General features: G+C 37.0%; 2 protein-coding genes and 1 pseudogene across 2 annotated transcripts; all 3 read left to right on the forward strand.

Annotated features, from left to right (window-relative positions):
- The first annotated feature begins 3,681 nt into the window (after positions 1-3,681).
- On the forward strand, positions 3,682-4,960 carry LOC113273183. Its single transcript, XM_026522944.1, has 4 exons — positions 3,682-4,000; positions 4,153-4,280; positions 4,416-4,467; positions 4,659-4,960. The coding sequence occupies exons 1-4, from the start codon at positions 3,682-3,684 to the stop codon at positions 4,958-4,960; spliced, it is 801 nt and encodes a 266-aa protein (XP_026378729.1).
- Positions 4,961-5,513: 553 nt separating this feature from the next.
- LOC113273184 lies at positions 5,514-10,594 on the forward strand. Its single transcript, XM_026522945.1, has 7 exons — positions 5,514-6,411; positions 6,549-7,342; positions 7,555-8,452; positions 8,549-8,720; positions 9,205-9,746; positions 9,972-10,414; positions 10,484-10,594. Exons 1-7 carry the CDS (start codon positions 5,514-5,516, stop codon positions 10,592-10,594), a joined length of 3,858 nt encoding a protein of 1,285 aa, XP_026378730.1.
- Positions 10,595-19,029: 8,435 nt separating this feature from the next.
- On the forward strand, positions 19,030-19,129 carry LOC113276794 (annotated as a pseudogene).
- The last annotated feature ends 1,468 nt before the right edge of the window (positions 19,130-20,597 follow it).

Raw genomic sequence — 20,597 nt, forward strand, 5'->3', positions numbered from 1 at the left:
TCTTCTTGCGTGGTTTCGTTCTCCTGGTTATGCTTTTTTGGAGTGAAATTGAGATTCGTACGTAGATTTTGTGCTCGATGTAAGTGGAATTGTAGGCAAGAAAGACACGCCCGTTCCCAGTGTAGAAAATCTGTCAAACTTGTCAATAATCATGATTTCATCATGGTATAACATTCGGAATTAGATCAACTTTTTCACGTGAGGAGAGAGAAACTGTGAGGTGGTGCGATTTGAGGCGATTTTTACTTTTTTGGTTTTTGTGGTTACTTTCCTCTTTTCTCCGTCCTGGATGGTGGAATGACGACGGCGCCTGGTGGTTCTCGATCTCTACAAACTTGCTCCGATGCTGTAGAGGGTGGTTCTTCAGGAGCTTCTTTCAACTCACTATTACCTGGTAATGAATCAGGTTCTTTTGGTCATCATTCGATGGGTTCTAAACCCTCTTCTGATGAATCGTTGAAATTTGGGTCTATTACTTGGTCGGATTTTTTTGCTGAGAAGAAAGCTCAGCCTCAGGAAGCTGAATTGGAGTTTCGGAATCCTGCTATTGTGAATGAGAAGAAAGTTGTATCTCACTCTTTGGCGGATTTTGCTGATGACAATAAGAAATGTCAAGATCTGGTGGTCGGAGCTTTTGTAGGTAAGAGATCTGCATATATGGCGGTTAAATACGCTGTTGATAAAGAATGGAAACTTAAGGGTGAGTTTAATATGACTTTACACGGTGAATCTATATTTGTATTTGATTTTTCTCTTGAGGAAGATCGAATTGTTGTTTTGGAGAGGAGTTCTTATTAGGAAATAGTCTATACTTGAGTCATGTATTTTAGGAAATATAGATACATGCAGTTCACGTTTATGTCTTGATAAACAAGACATGTGAATGTATAAATATCTAAACAAAGAATGAGAAAACTAAGACTTGTCGAGAACTTGACATGGTCTCAAGAGCCTGGTTAAAACCCTAACCCTAAAATTTTCAAGTTCTCTTATAAGCGATGGGAGAAGGAGATGGAACAAACTCATCAGGTGGAACAAAGGGAAAAGACATAATCTATGATTCGCCGAAGAAAAATCCGGTGTATCATCTTGGATCAAGTGATGGTCCTGGTATTTTAATTACTCCGATTACTTTGAAAGGAATCAATTATGATGAATGGGCTAGAGCCATTAGAATATCTTTGATAGCTAAGAGGAAGTTTGGTTTTTTTGATGGTACTATTAAACAACATGAAGACCCTGACCAGTTGGAGGAATGTATTGTTGTCCATTCAATGGTGGTTTCCTGGATTAATAACACGCTGGATTCTTCAATCAGATCTACGTTAGGATATTATGATGATGCGAGTCTTCTATGGACACACTTGAAGAAGAGATTTTGTGTTGTCAGCGGCACAAGAATTTGTCAACTAAAATCTTCTTTGAGTGAGTGTAAACAAGGGAAGTCTGAGAGTGTTGCTGTCTATTATGGAAGATTAAACAAAATCTGGGATGAGATGGTGACATATATGAAAATACCATAATGTAAGTGTGGTCTTTGTACCTGTAACATTGCAACTCAGGTAACTAGCTTGCGAGAAGAAGATTATCTCCACTATTTTTTGATTGGCCTGGATGGTATGTATAGCTCACTGCGTGAACAATTTCTAGCACGGGATCCTTTACCAACTATTGATGTTGCGTACCAAACTGTGGTGAACTCTGAGAGATTAAGAATAGGAGATGGTCTTCTATCCAAAGAAGTGCAGGAGAATGTGATGGCGTTTAAAGTGCAACCTGATCAGACTGCAACTACAAGCACTTATGATGCTACAAAGTTTTATAAGCACTGTAACAGAGTTGGACATTCTGAAGATGGGTGTTTTCAAATCATTGGATACCCTGAATGGTGGGTTGAAAGATCTCGTGGTGGTAGAGGATCTGTTAGAGGCGGCAGAGCTGGTGGTAGAGGCCGAGGTAATTATTTTCCTGACAGAGGTGGAAGAGGATATGGAAACACCAATACGGTGCGTGCAAATAATCTGAATGTACCAGCATCACAGCAATATAGTGGTACTACACCTGCAGATGGAGCTTGCTTGGTTGGCGTAACGGCGACTCGGCTTCAATAAGTGCTGGACTATTTGAGTTCAAACAAATCAAAACTACAATTGCAAGGTAAACAGAATCGTACTTCCTGGATTGTGGATACAGGGGCTACGAATCATGTCACATGTAACATTGATGACATGATAGAAGTAAAATAAATTACGGCATGCTCAGTAGGCTTTCCAGATGGAAAGACGCAAACTCTAATAAAATAGGGACTGTGATTCTTCCTAGTGGTTTGAAGCTTAACAATGTTCTTTATGTACCTCAAATAACATGTAACTTAATCTCGGTCACACAGATGATCGATGAGTTAGCTTGTGTTGTGCAATGTACTAACAGTTTATGTCTTATACAGGACCGGTTGAAGAGGAAGGTGATTGGAGTGGGTGAGAGACAAGGTGGACTATATCTGTTTCGTGGTGTACCTTCAGTTGAAGTGCTTGCAGTTCGTGGAGATTTGTATGAGCTATGGCATCAAAGAATGGGACATCCGGCAGAGAAAGTATTACAAAAGATACCAGCTGTGAGTAGGTTAGTTAGGAAGAATAATAATGCTTGTAATATTTGTCCACGAGCAAAACATCGTCGAAGTAGTTTTCCTAATAGTCAGAGTAAAGCTAGCTGCATATTTGAGTTAGTTCATTTGGATTTATGGGAGCCTTACAAGACACCTTCGTCTTGTGGAGCTCATTATTTTTTAACAATAGTTGATGATATTTCAAGAGGTGTCTTGATTTATTTGATCAAGAATAAAACTGAAGTTGAATTGGTATTTCTTAACTTTATTGCTCTTATTAAACGTCCGTTTGACAAGGAAATCAAAAATGTTAGGAGTGACAATGGAACAAAATTTAATGCTTTGCGTGGATATTTTAAGACCAGTGGAATCATATTTGAGACGTTTTGTGTTGGTACGCCCCAACAAAATGGGAGAGTTGGGAGAAAACATCATCATATAATGAATGTTGCAGGAGCTTTGAGATTCCAAGCTAATTTGCCAATAAAATTCTGGAGGGAGTGTGCATTGACTGCAGCAGACTTAATTAATCAAGCACCAACACCTTTGCTCAATAATAAGACTCCATATGAAATTATGTTTGGAAAGGTACCTCCATATGATCAGTTGAGAGTGTTTGGATGTTTGTGTTATGTGCACAATCAGAATAGTAAAGGAGATAAGTTTGCAAGTCGAGGAAGAAGGTGTGTATTTCTTGGTTATCCATTTGGCAAAAAGGCATGGCAAGTTTATGACTTAGACACAAAACAATTTTTGGTGTCAAGAGATGTAGATTTTTATGAAAACCAGTTTCCATATATGACAACATTGTTGAGCAGTCAAATAATATTACTCCATCAAGTATTGAAACATGTTGGAGTAATGATGAGGATAGAGAAGAAGTACAGTTTCCTGGAGAAGTTATTGAAACTCGGCAGCCTGAGATGCAGCAACAACAAAGAAATGATGATACACGGCTTGGTATTGAATGTGCAACAGAATAATTGTAAGGAAGTGTTCAAGAACATCCCGAGGAGACTGAACAGGATGCTTCATCCAAGGTGGAAGTTGCAGTAGATAATAACATCAGTGAGATGGGTAAAGGAAAACGTCAGAAAATTCCTTCTAGCAGACTCAAGGGCTTTGTGACGCATACAGTACGTGAAAATAGTCCACCTTCCACTCAACCTATACAATCATCATCCTCAGGTACACCTTATCCTTTGACATATTATATTAGTTGTGATCATTTTTCTGCTATGCATAGAAAATATCTTGCAGCTATAACGGCTGGGAATGAACCCAAAAGCTTCAAAGAAGCTATGAATCATCCAGGATGGAAAAAAGCCATGGATGAAGAAATACGAGCTCTAGAGGAACAAGGAATATGGGAATTGGAGGAATTACCACCTGGTAAGATGACATTAGGAATCGTGATGAAAATGGGAATTTGATACGTCTAAAGACAAGATTGGTGATATTTGGGAATCATCAAGTTGAAGAATTGGATTATAATGAAACATTTGCACCAGTGGCAAAGATGACAACAGTTCGTACTTTTCTAGCTGTTGCAGCAGTTAAGAATTGGGAAGTGCGTCAAATGGATGTTCATAATGCATTTTTGCATGGAGATTTTGAGGAAGAAGTGTATATGAAGATACCTCTAGGATTTGCCAAAGGAAATTCCAATTTGGTATGTCGAATGAAAAAATCGTTATATGGTCTTAAACAGGCGCCTAGGTGTTGGTTTGCAAAGTTATCAACAGCCTTGAAGAAGTATGGTTTTAAGCAATCATATTCATATTACTCTGTTTTTACTATGACAAAGGGAAGGATGCAGCTTAATGTCTTAGTGTATGTTGATGATTTGATTGTGGAAGGTAATGATCTTGTTGAACTTCACAATTTTAAAACTTACTTGGGAAAATGTTTCAAGATGAAGGATTTGGGAAGTTGAAATATTTCTTAGGATTGGAGGTGGCTCGTAGTAAACAAGGTTTCTATATATGGCATAGAAAATATGCATTGGACATTATAATGGAGACATGATTATTGGGTGAAAAACCTGCAGAATTTCCTATGGAGACGAATCACCAACTGGCATTGGCAAAAGGGAATATACTTGCTGATGTGGAAAAATATAGAAGATTAGTTGGCCGTTTGATTTATCTGTCAGTTACAAGACCAGATCTGGCTTATTCAGTACACATTTTATCACAATTTATGCAACAACCTAGAATGGAGCATTGGGAAGCAGCATTTCATGTGGTTAGATACTTGAAGAAGTGTCCAGGACAAGGAATTTTGTTGCGTTCTGATAGTGGTCTTAGTTTAAAATATGGTGTGATTCAGAATGGGCAAGCTTTCCATTGACTAGACGTTCATTAACAGGATGGTTTGTTCTTCTTGGTTTCTCTCCTATTTCTTGGAAGACTAAGAAGCAGCATACAGTTTCTCGTTTCTCAGCAGAAGCCGAATATAGATCTATGGCAACAGTAACGTGTGAATTGAAGTGGTTGAAACAGTTGCTTGGTGATTTAGGAGTTCATCATACTCATGGGATGAATCTCTTTTGTGATAGTCAATCAGCATTATATATTGCTCAGAATCCAGTATTTCATGAACGAACAAAACATATAGAAGTGGATTGTCATCTTGTTGGAGATGCCATCATAAGGAAGATTATATCACCCTCCTACACGCCTACAACGGTGCAATTGGATGATATCTTTACAAAAGCCTTAGGAAAAGCTCATTTAAGTTTCTTTTGTCCAAGATGGGCATTTGTGATCTGCATGCTCCATCTTGAGGGAGGGTATTAGGAAATAGTCTATATTTGAGTCATGTATTTTAGGAAATCTAGATACGTGCAGTTCACGTTTATGTCTTGATAAACAAGACATATGAGTGTATAAATATCTAAACAATGAATGAGAAAACTAAGACTTGTCGAGAACTTGACAGTTCTTTCTATATTTCTATCAAATTATTTGTTATTCGTCCTTGGAGTAGAACTCTTGAGAAAGATCTTGAAGAATTGCGTACTATTCCAATTTGGATGAATATTAGAAAAGTTCCTTTGTACATGTGTAATTCTAAAGGCCTGAGAAGCATTGCTAGTTGTGTGGGTGTTCCTATTATGCTTGATAAACAGACATTAAATAGAACTGGAATGATTTATGCTCGTTTCAGTGTTGAAATTGATACTTCACGTGAGTTTCCTAGTTTTATTCTTGTGTATTTGGATCATATGCTAGCTTTTGAAGTTGATGTTGAGTACCCATGGAAGCCTCCAATGTGTACCCATTGCAAGACTTTCAATAATTCTTCCATTGCTTGTAAAAAGGTGGTTGAAATTGTGCAGAAGAACCCTGTAACTCAAGGTAAGAAGAACATTCCTGATAAGGAAGGGTGGGTTATTAAAGGCTCTAAAAGAAATAGAGAAAATATAGAAAATGAAGGTGTTAAGGTTACACAACAGAGCTTGGCTACTGGCTCTGAATTGGAGAGTCAAATGGAGGGTATTGAGCATTCAATAACTGGGATGGATACCACTAAAAGTGCTTCTCATTATGCAAAATCTGGCAGTGGTGGTGTGATTGAAACCATTAATATGTTTGAGGTCTTAGTTGAGCAGGATCTCAATGTCTCCCTTCACCAACCCAAGCAGGCTCAGTGGGAGGGTATAAAACGAAATAATACTGGTTCTTGTTTTATTACTGATCAAGAAGGTGGAGCTCAAGCTCATTTTATCAAGGCCAATGATGGGGGTCCTTCAAAGCTAACACCATCTAAGAACTCAGATCTGAAAAGATCTGGTAGAGGTAAGAAGCCTAATCTTACCCAAATTCATAATGTTTAAAATTACAATTTGGAATATAAGAGGGCTTAATGACCCTCTTAAACAAGTAGAAGTATCTTCTTTTATTAGATTAAATAAAATTTCAATATGGTGTTGTAGAAACCCATGTTCAAGAATTATGTGCTAGTAGCATAAGACACAAAATAATGCCTTCTTGGAAATTTCTAGATAATTATAATAATGATTTTGCTGGTAGAATATGGATTGGTTGGGACCCTTGTGAGGTTAAGATTACTATTCTTCATTCCTCTTCTCAGTGTATTTTTGCTTTAGTGGATACTGTTAAAGGGTTTTCTTTTGTGGCTACTTTTGTGTATGACAACAATGATATTGTTATTCGTCGGTCTTTATGGGAAGATATCTGTAACTTTAGTCAGGATAATTCTAGACCTTGGATTATTTTAGGAGATTTCAATTCCATTATGTCTCCAATTGAGAAAACTGGTGGTGCTGAGAAAAAACCTTTTCATTATCAAGATTTAAGCAACTGTGTCCAAGAGGCTCATCTCATGGATCTTCCTTATTCGGGATGTTTCTATACTTGGTTTAATAAACAAGGTGCTACTAGAATTGGTTCTAATATTGATAGAATCATGGTTAATATGGAGTGGATTGATCAGTTTGTGGATTCAAAGGCAGAATTTCTTCTCCCTGGGGTTTCTGATCATTCTCCTGGGATTGCCTCTATATTTGGAAAAAGAAAACATGGGACTCCACCTTTTAGATTCTTTAACTATATGACTAAGGAACCTGATTTTCTTGATTTGATTAGAAGGGTTTGGAATGTTAAGGTGAGGGGTAATCCTATGTATGTGTTCATGACTAAACTCAGAAAGGTTAAAGATGTTATTATAGATTGGAAGAGACTTAGATTTAAGAACCTCTCTGAGCAGGTTATGGAGGCAAAGAAAGAGATGACTCTAGTTCAGCAGCAAGTTCAAGCCCATCCTATTTGACCTGTGTTGGAAAGAAAGGAAAAAGAAGCAGTCCAACAGTATGCTAAGTTTGCTAGATATGAGGAATCTATGAAGAAGCAAAAGTCTAGAGTTCAGTGGCTTGATTTGGGTGATTCTAATACTCATTTTTTTTTCATAATTCCCTTAAGGAAAGGATATCAAGGAATAATATTCTTACTCTTACTTCTAGGGATGGTGTGGTCTTGGTGGATGACAAGGAGATAACTGCAGAGTGTATTGATTTTTTCTCTAAACTTTATGATGAAGAAGGAAAGGAGGACACTAATGGCCAATTAATTGAGGATCTCCACTTTGATAAAGTTATTGATGATACTTCTAAATCGACTCTTATTAGGCATATTACCAGAGATGGAATAATTCAAGCTCTTGCTTCCATAGGATCGGGGAAAGCTCCTGGTCCAGATGGTTTTTCCAGTCATTTTTTCAAATTCTGTTGGGCAATAATTGGAGATGATTTTGTGGCTGCTGTCAAGAATGCTTTTAAGAGATCAAAATTCCTTAAAGAGGTAAACAAAACTTTTGTCACTCTTATTGCTAAAAATGAGAATCCTAGTGGTATTGTGGACTACAGACCTATAGCTTGTTGTGAAGTAGTTTACAAATGCATTGCCAAGATTATATCTCTCAGAATGAAGTTTTTATTGAAGCATTTAATCCATCCCTGCCAATCTTCTTTTATAGCAGGAAGATCTATTCAAGACAACATTCTAGTAGCACATGAGATTTTTAGAAACTATCATAGGACTACTGGTACTCCTAGATATACCATGAAGATTGTTCTCAGGAAAGCATATGACATTGTTAGCTGGAAGGCAGTTCTTATTACTTTAAAGAAGATGGGATTCCCTGCTATTTTTATTGGCTGGATTGAACTTTGTATTACTTCACCTAAGTTTTCTATTCTTATTAATGGGTCTTCATATGGCTACTTTGGAGCTAGAAGAGGACTGAGAGAAGGGTGTCCCCTCTTCCCCTATATTTTTGTCATGGTGATGGAGCTTCTTAGCATTATTCTTCAAAACACGGGTTGACAATGGTGTGTATGGTCCTCATCCTAGATGCAAAATAACCAGACTGACTCATATCTGCTTTGCAGATGATGTTTTAGTATTTTTTTTAAAGGCACTACTAATGCAGCTGCTAATTTAAGGAGGGGTATCATGGAGTTTAGTGCTTGTTCTGGTCTTCAAATGAACCAACAGAAAACTTCTTTGTTTGCTTCTACAGTTGGAGATGATGAGCTACAGAGTATACTTCATATTATGCAATATCTTGAGGATAAATTGCCAGTAAGGTATTTGGGCCTTCCTCTTCTCTCTACTAGATTGTCTTACTATGACTGTCAGATTTTGATTGCCAAAATAAAAGCTAGAGTACAATCCTGGAAGTCTAAACACTTAGCTTTTTCTGGTAGATTGACATTTATTAAGCATGTTTTATATGGTATGGTCTTCTTTTGGTTATCCTGCTTCATCCTCCCTAAGAGAGCTATAAAGGAAATCACTAGTATATTTAAAAGGTTTTTATGGGATGGATGTGAACTAGGAAAGAAGCATTGTCCTATTAGCTGGTCCACTGTTTTTTTTTCCTTATAATGAGGGTGGGTTAGGAGTTAGAGACATTTAAGTTAATAACTTATCTGCTAATCTAAAACATTTATGGGACCTTGTTTCTGGAAAAGACTCCATTTGGACTGATTGGGTCAAGAAGAATCTTATTAAAACAAGAAATATTTGGGAAATGCCTATTCCTTCTGATTCTTCTTGGTGTTGGAGAAGAGTTCTAGATCAGAGACAAATTGCTAGAGACATGGTCATTACTATTTTGGGTGATGAAGCAAATACTATTTTTTTGCATGATAATTGGCATTATAAAGGTAAATTGTCTTCTTGGATTGATCCTTATATAATTTATGAGTATTTTCCAAATGATGCTTGCACTGTCTCAGATTTTGTTAAAAATGATGAATGGTATTTACCTCCTTCATATGATCCTAGCGTTGCAGCTATCTTTTTACAAGTGGCTTCAACTGATTTCCTTACTTTAGAGAAGGACAAGGTTATGTGGTCTGTTAGTAGTTCTGAGGGTTTTTCAGTTAAAGATACTCATAGTTCCTTATTTCCTCATGGTGAGAAAGTGAACTGGAGTACCCTTGTATGGTTTAAACTTCATATACCTAGGCATTCCTTTATTACTTGGGTGACTTTACATGGCAGATTAAAAACTAGAGATAAGCTTCTTAAATGGAATGTTATTGCTTCTTCTTCTTGTTTATTCCGTGCTGCTACTGAAGAAAATGAAGCATATATGTTCCATGCTTGTGAGTTCGCTAGCCAAATTTGGAGAGGTTTTCTTATCAAAATGGGATATCATAGAGAGCCTTGTAATACTTGGCAGGAGGAAATCCAGTGATGCATTGATGAATTTAAAGGCTCTTCCTGTGTTGTTTTGATTAAGAAGATGATATTTAACAGTTTTATTTATAACATCTGGGGGGAAAGGAATTCTAGGATTTTTGAATTTAAGTATAATTCTTTGGAATCAGTGAGCTACCTAATTGTCCAAGAAGTGTGGCTTAAGTTGAGTGCTCATCATTTGAAGGATGTTGATTCTGTTGCTAACAGGCTATTCATGGAGAGATGGAAGGTCAACTGTGAGTTCATTTTAAAGCAAACTATTTTATGTGCTTGGATTGCTCCTACTGGTTATGATGTTATGATAAATACTGATGGTGCAATGTCTGAAGTTGGTGCTGGTTTTGGAGCTATTATAAGAGATTATCTAGGAACTGGAGGAAGTCACTCTATCTCTGTTGAGACTCATGAACTGCAGGGTGTGGAACTGGATTTAAAAATTGGGCTTGAGATTGAAGCAAAATGTATCCACCTCTGTACTGATTCTTTTTCTAATTGCCTGCTTCTTAACAGTTATGATCCTAAACCCCCTGGAAGACTGTCCAGATTTGGAGAAGAATTATATTGCTGCTGGGTAAATTTGACTCTATGAAGATTAGTCACTGTTATATGGAGAGTAATAGAGCTTCTCACTATCTTGCAGGGGATTCACCCTTGTTCTAACTATGCGAAGATTGATGAAGCTGAGTTTACTTTGGAGTTTAGAGAAATTCTGGCTGCTGATAGGGCAGGGAAAGTTTTTATCATAAATTAGTCTGTTTTTTCTCTGTTTGTTTGTTCTTTAGTTTTCTTTTCTTTTTGGTTGGGGTCGCCTTAACCCCGCTTGTTGTATCAAAATTAAAAAAAAAAAAAACATTCGGAATCAAAAATCTCTTTTTGTCCCCAATGTTTTTCTTTCTCTTTCCATATATAAAGTGTCTTACTATTCTCTTTTGATTAGCTTGGTGACTGTCAATAACTGAGCATTCAGTGCCAATAAAGTGGGTTTACCAAATCTTTTTTTCATAAATAAGTCTTCGTCCCCATAGTTTGTGGTAGTAGATAGAAATCTAACTACTCACATCTTACCCATAACATGATATGAAGTTATAAACATCAAATACAAACAAATAAAAAATGATAAAGAGTAACATCACATACAGTTTAACGTGATTCGGGATGATTATGTATGTATACGGGGCAACATACTTGTTCTTAATGGAATATGATTACAGAAAACCCAGGCTGTTTCTCTCAAGAACAATCTCAGTCTTATTCTTTGCTTCTCTCTCGCTTAGAGAACTTAACTTATGTTGAGTAAATTTGTACCCCGAGCATACTGGAACACATGATCACAAGGGAAATTGGTGATTTGAACTAAATTGGGATAAATAATAAGAGAGACAGAAGATACACACATAACCACTACACACGATATATACGTGGTTCACCTTTACAGGCTACATCCACAACCAACGCCATTAGAAAAACTTCAGTTAAAATCAAAGATCATTATATGCTCTTTCCGCAACCCAAGATAATATCCAAAGAGTTAACAAAATATACCCGAGAACACCATTGAAGAAACCATAGAAATTCTCTAAATCATTCTTCAAACCAGTCTAATGTCTTCTCTTCTGCACCTTCTTCACAGCTGCTAGCTAACAGAGGAGAAATATAGAAATACTAGAAATTTAGTTTAGGGAAAAGCCCTAAACCTGAAACACTGAAACATCAAAATCCTCTCTCTACAAGTTTTTCTATCACACCGATATTGACCTTCACAGTAGCACTCGACCCTCCCTAACAAAGACACCAACCTAAGCACGAGGTTTCACCACTCTTCTCAGTTGGATGTCTATAAACGTACTGAAAAAACGGGGGTATAACAACCACACCCAATAATTAGTTCGACACCCAATAATTCGTTCGGAAATCTGTATGGACTAAACTCCAATATAATTATAATTCCGAGAGCACCAACTTAAAAGCGAGCTCAATCAATAGATATAGTAAAGAGCTTTATCTCTATTTGTCTATCCAATCCGCAAATCAAACAAATAGAAATCTGTGAACCTGATTGATAAGAGACATAATTTGGATGGTACCAAAAACCAATGTCCAAGTGTAAATCAAGTTATATCCAACAAACAAGGTCGGATTTATAAACTTATTAAACTACGCACAACATTTGATATTTCAATCATACAAATGAATATAATGCGCAAAAGAAATAACATAAACACCAGAAATTTTGTTAACGAGGAAATCGCAAATGCAGAAAAACCTCGGGACCTAGTCCAGATTGAATACCATATTGTATTAAGACACTACAGAAACTAGCCTACTACAAGTTAACTTTGGACTGAAATATAGTTGAGCCCTAACCAAGTCTCACACGGTTAAGGTACAATCACGTTCCTTACGCCACTAGAACCATGCTGGATTCTTCGAAATTGATTCCCTTAGCTGATCTCACCCACAACTAAGAGTTGCTACGACCCAAAGTCAAAGACTTATAAACAAATATGTCTCCCATAAATATTTTTATTCTTCATTCAGTTGTTGTTCCGTCTTTTGATAAATCAAGGTGAACAGGAACCAACTAATAATCCGGTCTTATACTCCCGAAGAACAGCCTAGAAATATCAATCACCTCACCATAACCTAATTGATTAACACAAAAAGTTATTGTGGAATCTCAAGAGTCTGAGACGAAGAACTGTTGTGATTACTTTTTATATCTTACCTATCGGAGATAAATCTCGAGCAAATCTTAGAGAATATAATACTCAACATGATAGAACAAGTAAGATCAGAATATGCAACTACAGAGAAAATAGCTGCATCTGGCTTCACGAATCCCAAATGAAGTCTTCAAGTCGTTAACCTAATATGGTTTTGGAAAAACCTAGGTTAAAGGAGAATCGACTGTAGTTTGCAACTGGGACACATGAAAGTATCGGGATTAAGTTTTCCAATTGCTAGGGTTCTCACTTATATAATCTTTCAAATCAGGGTTTTTTTTACAATCAAATCTAATATAGCTTACTAAAAAAGCATTCAATGTTGATCGTTAGATGAACTCCTGATTTAATATTCAAGCTAAGTATGCTTTAAAATAAAGCAATAAATCTCCATTGTTAGATGGTCTTAGCTTGTTACACACAAATGAAATATACATTCATTTATATATGAGTAAACGTACCTAAATGTGTATATTGAGTTGGCTCAATAACAGTTAAGCGAAGTTAGTCATACAAACACTTTTGTCTTAACCACATTCATCTAAAACTTCTAGATCAAATATGATGATCAATGAATCATTAAAGATAACCAAATTAATCTAATTGTGTTTCAGATAGAGTTTTTCAATTGTTCACTATCTAATAGTAATATATATAAACAAATTGAAACAAAATCGGATTGGTTCGTAATTGTACAAAGTACTTATACAAGAATCAATTCATGAACATTAAGCCACGGTTTGCAAAGATTGTATTCCTTAATTCATAAATGTTTAGTTCATGAGTATGAGAATCATACTTAAACTATTTTAGAACTTAACCACTATGTTCGCAAACCAGGTATGCTAACAACAGCTCCGGACCTTGGCCTTGGCCAGCCGTTCACAAACCTGGTATGCAAACAGCTGTCCCGGACCTAACTCTGGTGAAACCGTTCGCATACTAGGTACGCAAACTGGTTTCTCGGACCTTATTATAACAATACCGTTCGCATACTAGGTATGCATATCATATTGTATCCAGACATGGCTAATTGTTTGCGTACTAGGTACGCAAACAAGGTTCCCGGACCTTATTATAACAATACAGTTCGCATACTAGGTATGCATATCTTATTGTATCCAGACATGGCTAATTGTTCTAAATTCTCATTTCAATCATTGGAACATTCTTAGAAGACGACAATCACTATCTGATGTAATATTTATAGTGATAAGAAAAGTGGTTCGTTTAAATACTTGTGAAGATTTGTTTTAGACTTCAAATAAAAACTCAAGATGAAGTTTTTTTCAAGATTTTAAAAGCACTAAGACTCGGATTCCACCAATCTCCAATTTCTATGTGATTTAATCTAATCAATATTTATGTAACTCTTTACGTTTAAAGTGATTCTAATAATTTCACCTAGACAAGTAAATTCTGAAAACAATAGTTGTAAATCGAAAGCACGGACCATCAAATGACTAACCTAAGCATGACCCGTCAATTGAGAACACAACCACTTAATTAGAATCATATATTCAATTTCAGTTCAGTGCAAATGATCATAAAAGATATTGTAAAAATTAATTAAATAGAAATTACCACATAGTAATTGGGAAAATGGCTTCCTCCGAGGCCTCAGAAAAAGGGTTTAGCTCATCATATCAAGAACATGCTCAAAATATTTATTCATGGCTCCAAAGTGTTTGAAGAGAGTGAAATTACAAGAAAAAGATAAAACAGATCAACTGCAACGTGTATAAGTGTTACAGACTGACTGTTACAAAGGATTACAGAGAATATAAGACTGCCTCCTAAACGATACTTCTCTGCTGCAGTAACTAAACTACACCTCTCTGCGACTGTCCAACTGGGTCTTATGTTCTTCACCTTCGTCTTCTTCCCTGAAAGTGCAGAAACAATTCTGCAACTTTCTTTCTCCGAGCAGAGACCTCTGTTATCTCTCCCTAATCTTCCGTATCAACCCCAAACTCTCTATTTTTTTTTATGAAACTTACCAAAGCTCTTTTATACACCACAGGACCCCTTAAACCTCGAGTCAATCTTTGGAATATTTTTTCTCTTCTGTCTAAAAAAAACAAGCTACGATATTTCTTCCTTCTTTTGTTTCTTTACGCGCTTGCTGACTCCTCAAACCTTCCAAACTCGATATACTCTAATATTAGGTGAATATCTTCTCCCATTCCTTCACGTAACTTCCCAATATAGATACAGAGAAATCACTGAAATAATATAGCTTCCCTGTTTAACGAGAAAACTTAGAAGCTTCTTTTTATTCGATTCTGGAGCACATACCTATCCCGTACAATCATCACAGGCCCAATCCATGCCTTTCCCATGAAAATATCCAATAAACTCGATTGAAAATCCCAACAGAGAGCTACGCAATATCCTCCACCTCTGTTTCGCTTCACATCAATAATCTAGCTCATTCTGATCGATCCAAGCAATCATACCATCCCTATTTAAGATAAACAGGTCCAACCCAATCGAGTTTAGTGATTGAATCTCTTAAAATAACGTCCAAAATCTAAACCCAAATCTGTTCTTCACTTGCAACAGTTTCCCGCCAAAACCTGGGATTTGAATTTGGGAAGAAGATGCCCTTTATCCTGCTGCTGGGGTGTGAATAGCACTTGGGGTGTCCTGGGTGTAAATAACAAGTAGGTGCCCCTTAGTAATTGAGTTCCCCTTATCCAAATAAGGGGTGTCTTTAGTGATTTCCTCCCACGAGCGCAAATACCACTTTTTGAGCCAATTTTCGCACAAAAGCTTATTTCTCCAAAAACACCTACAAAAACATAAAATAATCTAATAAGTATAAAAGCGAGCACTAACAATACACATAATTGAGATCAAAATAGACACATAAATGCGTCTATCAAATACCCCCAAACTTATTATTTTCGAGTCCTCGAGCAAAAATAAAATAAAATAAAAATCCTAACTCACTGTCGCAGGCATCGTCGGTTGCATTTAGCGTATGCTACAAGCCTTTCAATCCCTAGGTGGCCCTAGTGGACGAGTTATAGTCTCGGGAGGTCTTACAAGAGATATACGCACAAAATCTTTACTTCATACCTTAGCCATTTACGCAGAACCTTGGAATGCACTAAAGAATCTCCTTGGTTGGCATACTTATTGACTACAGGAGGAAGCACCCTGATGCGAAATTCCAATTGTTGTACACGAGTTTGCACTCTAGCATACTAAAATTCATATATAAGTGACAGAGCTCTACTCAGATAGTCGCACTATGGACATCAGTATCCGGAGTCAAAACTAATCATATGGATAGATCAAGAAGATGGATATAGAGAAAAACATAGATGGTCTTGATGTTTACTAGGTGAACGATGTTTCTCATATCTGTCTGAAGGCCTCCGCCAAAATGAACCTATCCTAATGTACTGAGATACTAGTCTGACTAATATGAACACACTGGCATATACAAGGGAACCATTTATTGATAATCCTAACTCTAGGTCAACTCAGCTGGCATATACAAGGGTACCAGTGGTCGACTTTATTGAATTTATTCTGGTTGGTCTGGTGGTCTGGTCTCGATTTTTTTTTAATAATAATAATTGTTTCTCAATCATTCTAATTCATCCTAGCATTGGTAACAACTTGATTCGTGAACCCCACCTAATCACTTAGAGAAACGTAGTTTAAAAACAAAACAAAATAAAAACAGAAGTGAAAAGGACTCAACGAGATATGGTGAAACTATCATGTTATTTTTAACACCTGAGATCTGTGCTTTTTGAATAGACTCTTTAGATGTTGCCATCTAGTCAGATTGGTTCCTCAACTCCTACAACCAAAATGCTTCCATCCACTTAGATTGGTTAGTGCCATCCTTGATAGGCATAAATTTCTAGGCTCTGGAATTTATTTATTGCAACTATCTCCCATACCCCAAAACTTAAATCTAACATTGTCCCCAATGTTCTAAAGATAAAATTAAGAACATGAACAAGGAGAAATTATTACCATTTGAAGCAAAAGAGTTAAGGAAAGATATTACCGTGTTGCATGAGCATTGGGTTACCTCCCAAGAAGTGCTAAGTTTAATGTCTTCAGCCAGACATTATGTACCCATAAAATGGCTAATTACCCTTTCAAATCGTATATCAATAGTCGAAACAACTGTGGATCATCAAAACCAAATAATACTGCCACTAAAATGAGACAACTGCAGAGGATCGAAAAAATGAACAAACAGAGCACAACCTTATCGAAAGTTTCTTGCAAGACAACTGTATCTATCTGGAACGACCAATTGGGCTTCATATGAGTGTCTTGACAAACAGATTCATCCGAATAACGGGTTTCTAATAGCTTAATTTCTTCCTGGCAGTATCAGGGGGATCGGGTTGTGGAGTCTGAAGAGATTCAAGTAATACCTCAGATGTGTTATGCTCAAATCCCAAGTTAGGGAATTCTAATGGGGATACTTGATGATCATTACCCCCAAACTTATTATAACCACTACTCTCTGTAAGCCCTAGCACTATTGCTTGAATTTACGGATCTTCAGAGTCTTTAAAATACTCAAGAGCGTCTTCTAGATCGCTACCCCCAAACTTAGGGTAATAACTGCTCTCAGAAAGACCTAACACTATTTCCTGAATTTCTAGGTCTGTGGAGTTCTTAAAATATTCGAGAGATTCTTCTAGTTTTAAAGTCAGGTCATCTAACTTACCTAAGATAATTGTCTCATCAAATTCATATAGAGAATCACCAAATAAAGTGTTATCCCAATTATCCTGAACTAGATCCTGAACCAAAGTGCTAATCATATTCACTTCCTCTAAATCATCAGAAGGTTGTCTAGTAACATTAAAGACATTTAGTTCAGTGGTCATATTACCAAAGGATATGTTCATAAGTCCGGTCCTACAGTTGATGACAGCGTTAGCTGTGGCTAAGAATGGGCGACCTAAAATCACCGGTATTTGAGCACTAGGATCCTGAACAGTCTGAGTATCTAGAACAAAAAAATCCACTGGATAAATAAATTTATCAACCTCAATCAGAACATCCTCTATGACACCACGAGGTATTTCGACAGACCTATCAGCTAATTGTAATGTCATTTTAGTCGGTTTCAACTTACCAAGACCTAGCTGGTTGTATACATGATATGGGAGTAAGTTCACACTGGCTCCTAAGTCAAGCAATGCCTTATCTACTGAATAATTACCGATCACACAAGATATTATAGGGCATCCAGGGTCTTTATACTTAGGGGATGTTTGATTCAGAATGATCGAACTTACCTGACCAGCTAAAAAGGATTTCTTATGGACATTAAGCTTACGTTTTCGTGTACAAAGATCTTTAAGGAACTTGGCATAAGCAGGCATTTTCCTAATTTCTTCTAACAAAGGGGTGTTAATGTTTACCTTCTTAAATATCTCCATTATTTCGTTGAAAGTTGACTCTCTCTTTGTTGGAGCTAACAACTGTGGGAATGGGGCTCTAGGCATAAAATGAGACCTATCAGGAACCGAATTGGCATCACTAGAAATTTTGTCAGTCTCTTCGGCTAGTGGCTCCTGCTGGTCCTCTTGGGGACTAGAATGGGAACTAAGAGGGGGGTCTACAGTATGTCCACTATTAGGCATGGCTACCTTATTGTCTACCGTTTTACCATTTCTAAGGGTTGTGACAGAATTCACTTGATAAAATGTTTTCTCTCCTCTAGGATTGGATATTGGTTGACTAGGGAACTTACTTTTTTCTCTTAGAGAATCATTGATCAGACTAACCTAGTCTTTCAGTTCGGAAATAGCCTGACTGTTTTCTTGTCCTATCCAATTACTAGCCTGTAGACTCTGTTCTACTGATAACTGAAACTTTGCAGTCTGCTGAGTTAACAAGGCGAGAGAGTCCTCTAAACTGATGATCTTCTTATCCGAAGGGTTTTGAAACTGTGTTTGACCTGAAGGATTCTTAGTATAGCCAAAACCTGGGGGAGCATTAGAATTACTAAACTGACCTTGACTCTGGCCCTTAGACCATGAAAGGTTTGGATGGTTTCTCCAACCAGGGTTATATGTTTCCGAATATGGGTCAATCTTTTGAGAGTTATCAAATCTAGTGTTATTGTAAAGAGCATTGGCTTGCTCTTCCATAGCTCGGCCTTCCCAAAAAGGCTCTATTCTACTAATAGTATGACCCAATTCTAAGTCTTCTAACCTTTTTGCTATCGCTGCAATTTTGGCATCTGATTCATAGCCTTCTACCTTATTAACGTTTCCTCTACCTAGAAGAATTGTTTTCTGAGGTTCCCTACTATTTTCCCATTGCTGGGTTTTTTCGGCGATTTCATTCAAAAATTCCATCGTTGCATCAACAGTTTTCAAATCCACCAGTGCATAGAGACTCAACCATGGACGTTGTGGAATAATCTAAACCCTCATAAAGGATCTGAACTAGCCTAACATTTTCTAAACCATGATGAGGACACTGGGATAATAAATCATTGAACCTTTCCAAATACCTATATAAAGATTCTCCCTCTTGTTGTGAAAATGTGCATATTTGCGTCCTAATATACGATGCTTTGTGCCTAGGAAAAAACTTATTGAAAAAGGTAGATGTAAGTTGTTCATATGTCTCAATTGACTCGGAGTCCAAACTATATAGCCACGACTTGGCGTTATCTTTCAGGGAAAATGGGAATAACCTAAGTTTCAAAGCATCATCATCTAAGCCTCTAATTCTTAGAGTACTACAAATTTCCTCAAAATCCCTAACATGGTAATAGGGGTTTTCATTCTCTTTTCCTAAAAAGATTGGAAGCATCTGTAAGGTCCCGGGTTTCAGTTCATAGGTTGCCTCCGTTTCAGCTAGCTTAATACACGAAGGACGAGTAGTCCTAGTCGGATTCAACAAAGCTTTTAAAGTTGCCATTTCTGGCACCATCGGAATATTAGGGATTGTCTCCTCAAGAGGACGTTCAAAAACGGACTCTTCAAAAATCGTACTTTCTAAATTGAGGTAATCGAGACGTTTAGAACTACTAGGCTTCTCTACCTAGGGCATCTCTTTTACGTTCAGGCATGCAAAAGAATAAGGAAGAGGATTCTATTCAGTCACAAAACAAGGCTGACTCAACCAAATCAAACCTATTGATTTCTAGCAAACAAAAAGAATGATGGCTCCACTTATATTGTTTCTAGACCAGCTTCTAATCTTTCGAAAGGGAATTCGTTACAATTTAAGAAAACCCCTCTGGAATCAATCCAAGTTAAAGTAAGTTGAATAGAGGCGAGGGAAGCTCGGTGGAGCTTTGATACCTAAGGCCTCACCGGTATTACAAGGCGGCGCAGTCATGCATTCAACTTACAGAAACCATCAAGAACTTCGAAGTATGCTTAAAGAGTAACCAATATTTTTTGAATGACTTTCCTGTTAAGCTCGTTACCCTATCGGTCTCGTTATAGTCAAAATTTTAGGCTTAGGTTCGCGTTTGGTATCGTTTTCCTAAGGCGGGCAAGAAGAGGACGGTGATGAAATCCGAACCCTTATCTTGTATGGTCAGGCCTTTCCCTTTACTAGAAAATTAAAGTCTGTATTAAGTCCTCAACATATAAGCATACGAAGGAAGACAGTAACTCGCTGACAGGGGATTCGTGAGTGTTCAGAATCTTACCTCCCGTTCCATACGGGGGATGAATCGGTTGTAGTCGACTCGGGCCACTGACTCCTATGTCAGTGTACGAACTCAAGGTGCAGAGACAATATCGTAATTGCCTCCTTCTCTGCAAACAGTTGATATTTAATACTACCCTTCTGTAGGGTTTAAAAATAATGTCCAAGAATGTCCAAATTGTCCAAAAGTCCAAAAAGAAAAGAAAATTACAAAAATAATAAATAAACCCTAATACAGTTTCTAAAGATAAAACAAAATAACTATATACAAAATTTTCTTCTTCGCTCCTTTCGGATTCCTCTTTTCTTTCCTTCTTTGGCGATGCTTTCCTTTTATAGCACTTTTTCTTTCCTTGTAGCTTC

This window comes from Papaver somniferum, chromosome 4 (genome assembly GCF_003573695.1).
Source record: "Papaver somniferum cultivar HN1 chromosome 4, ASM357369v1, whole genome shotgun sequence".
Lineage (NCBI taxonomy): Eukaryota > Viridiplantae > Streptophyta > Magnoliopsida > Ranunculales > Papaveraceae > Papaver > Papaver somniferum.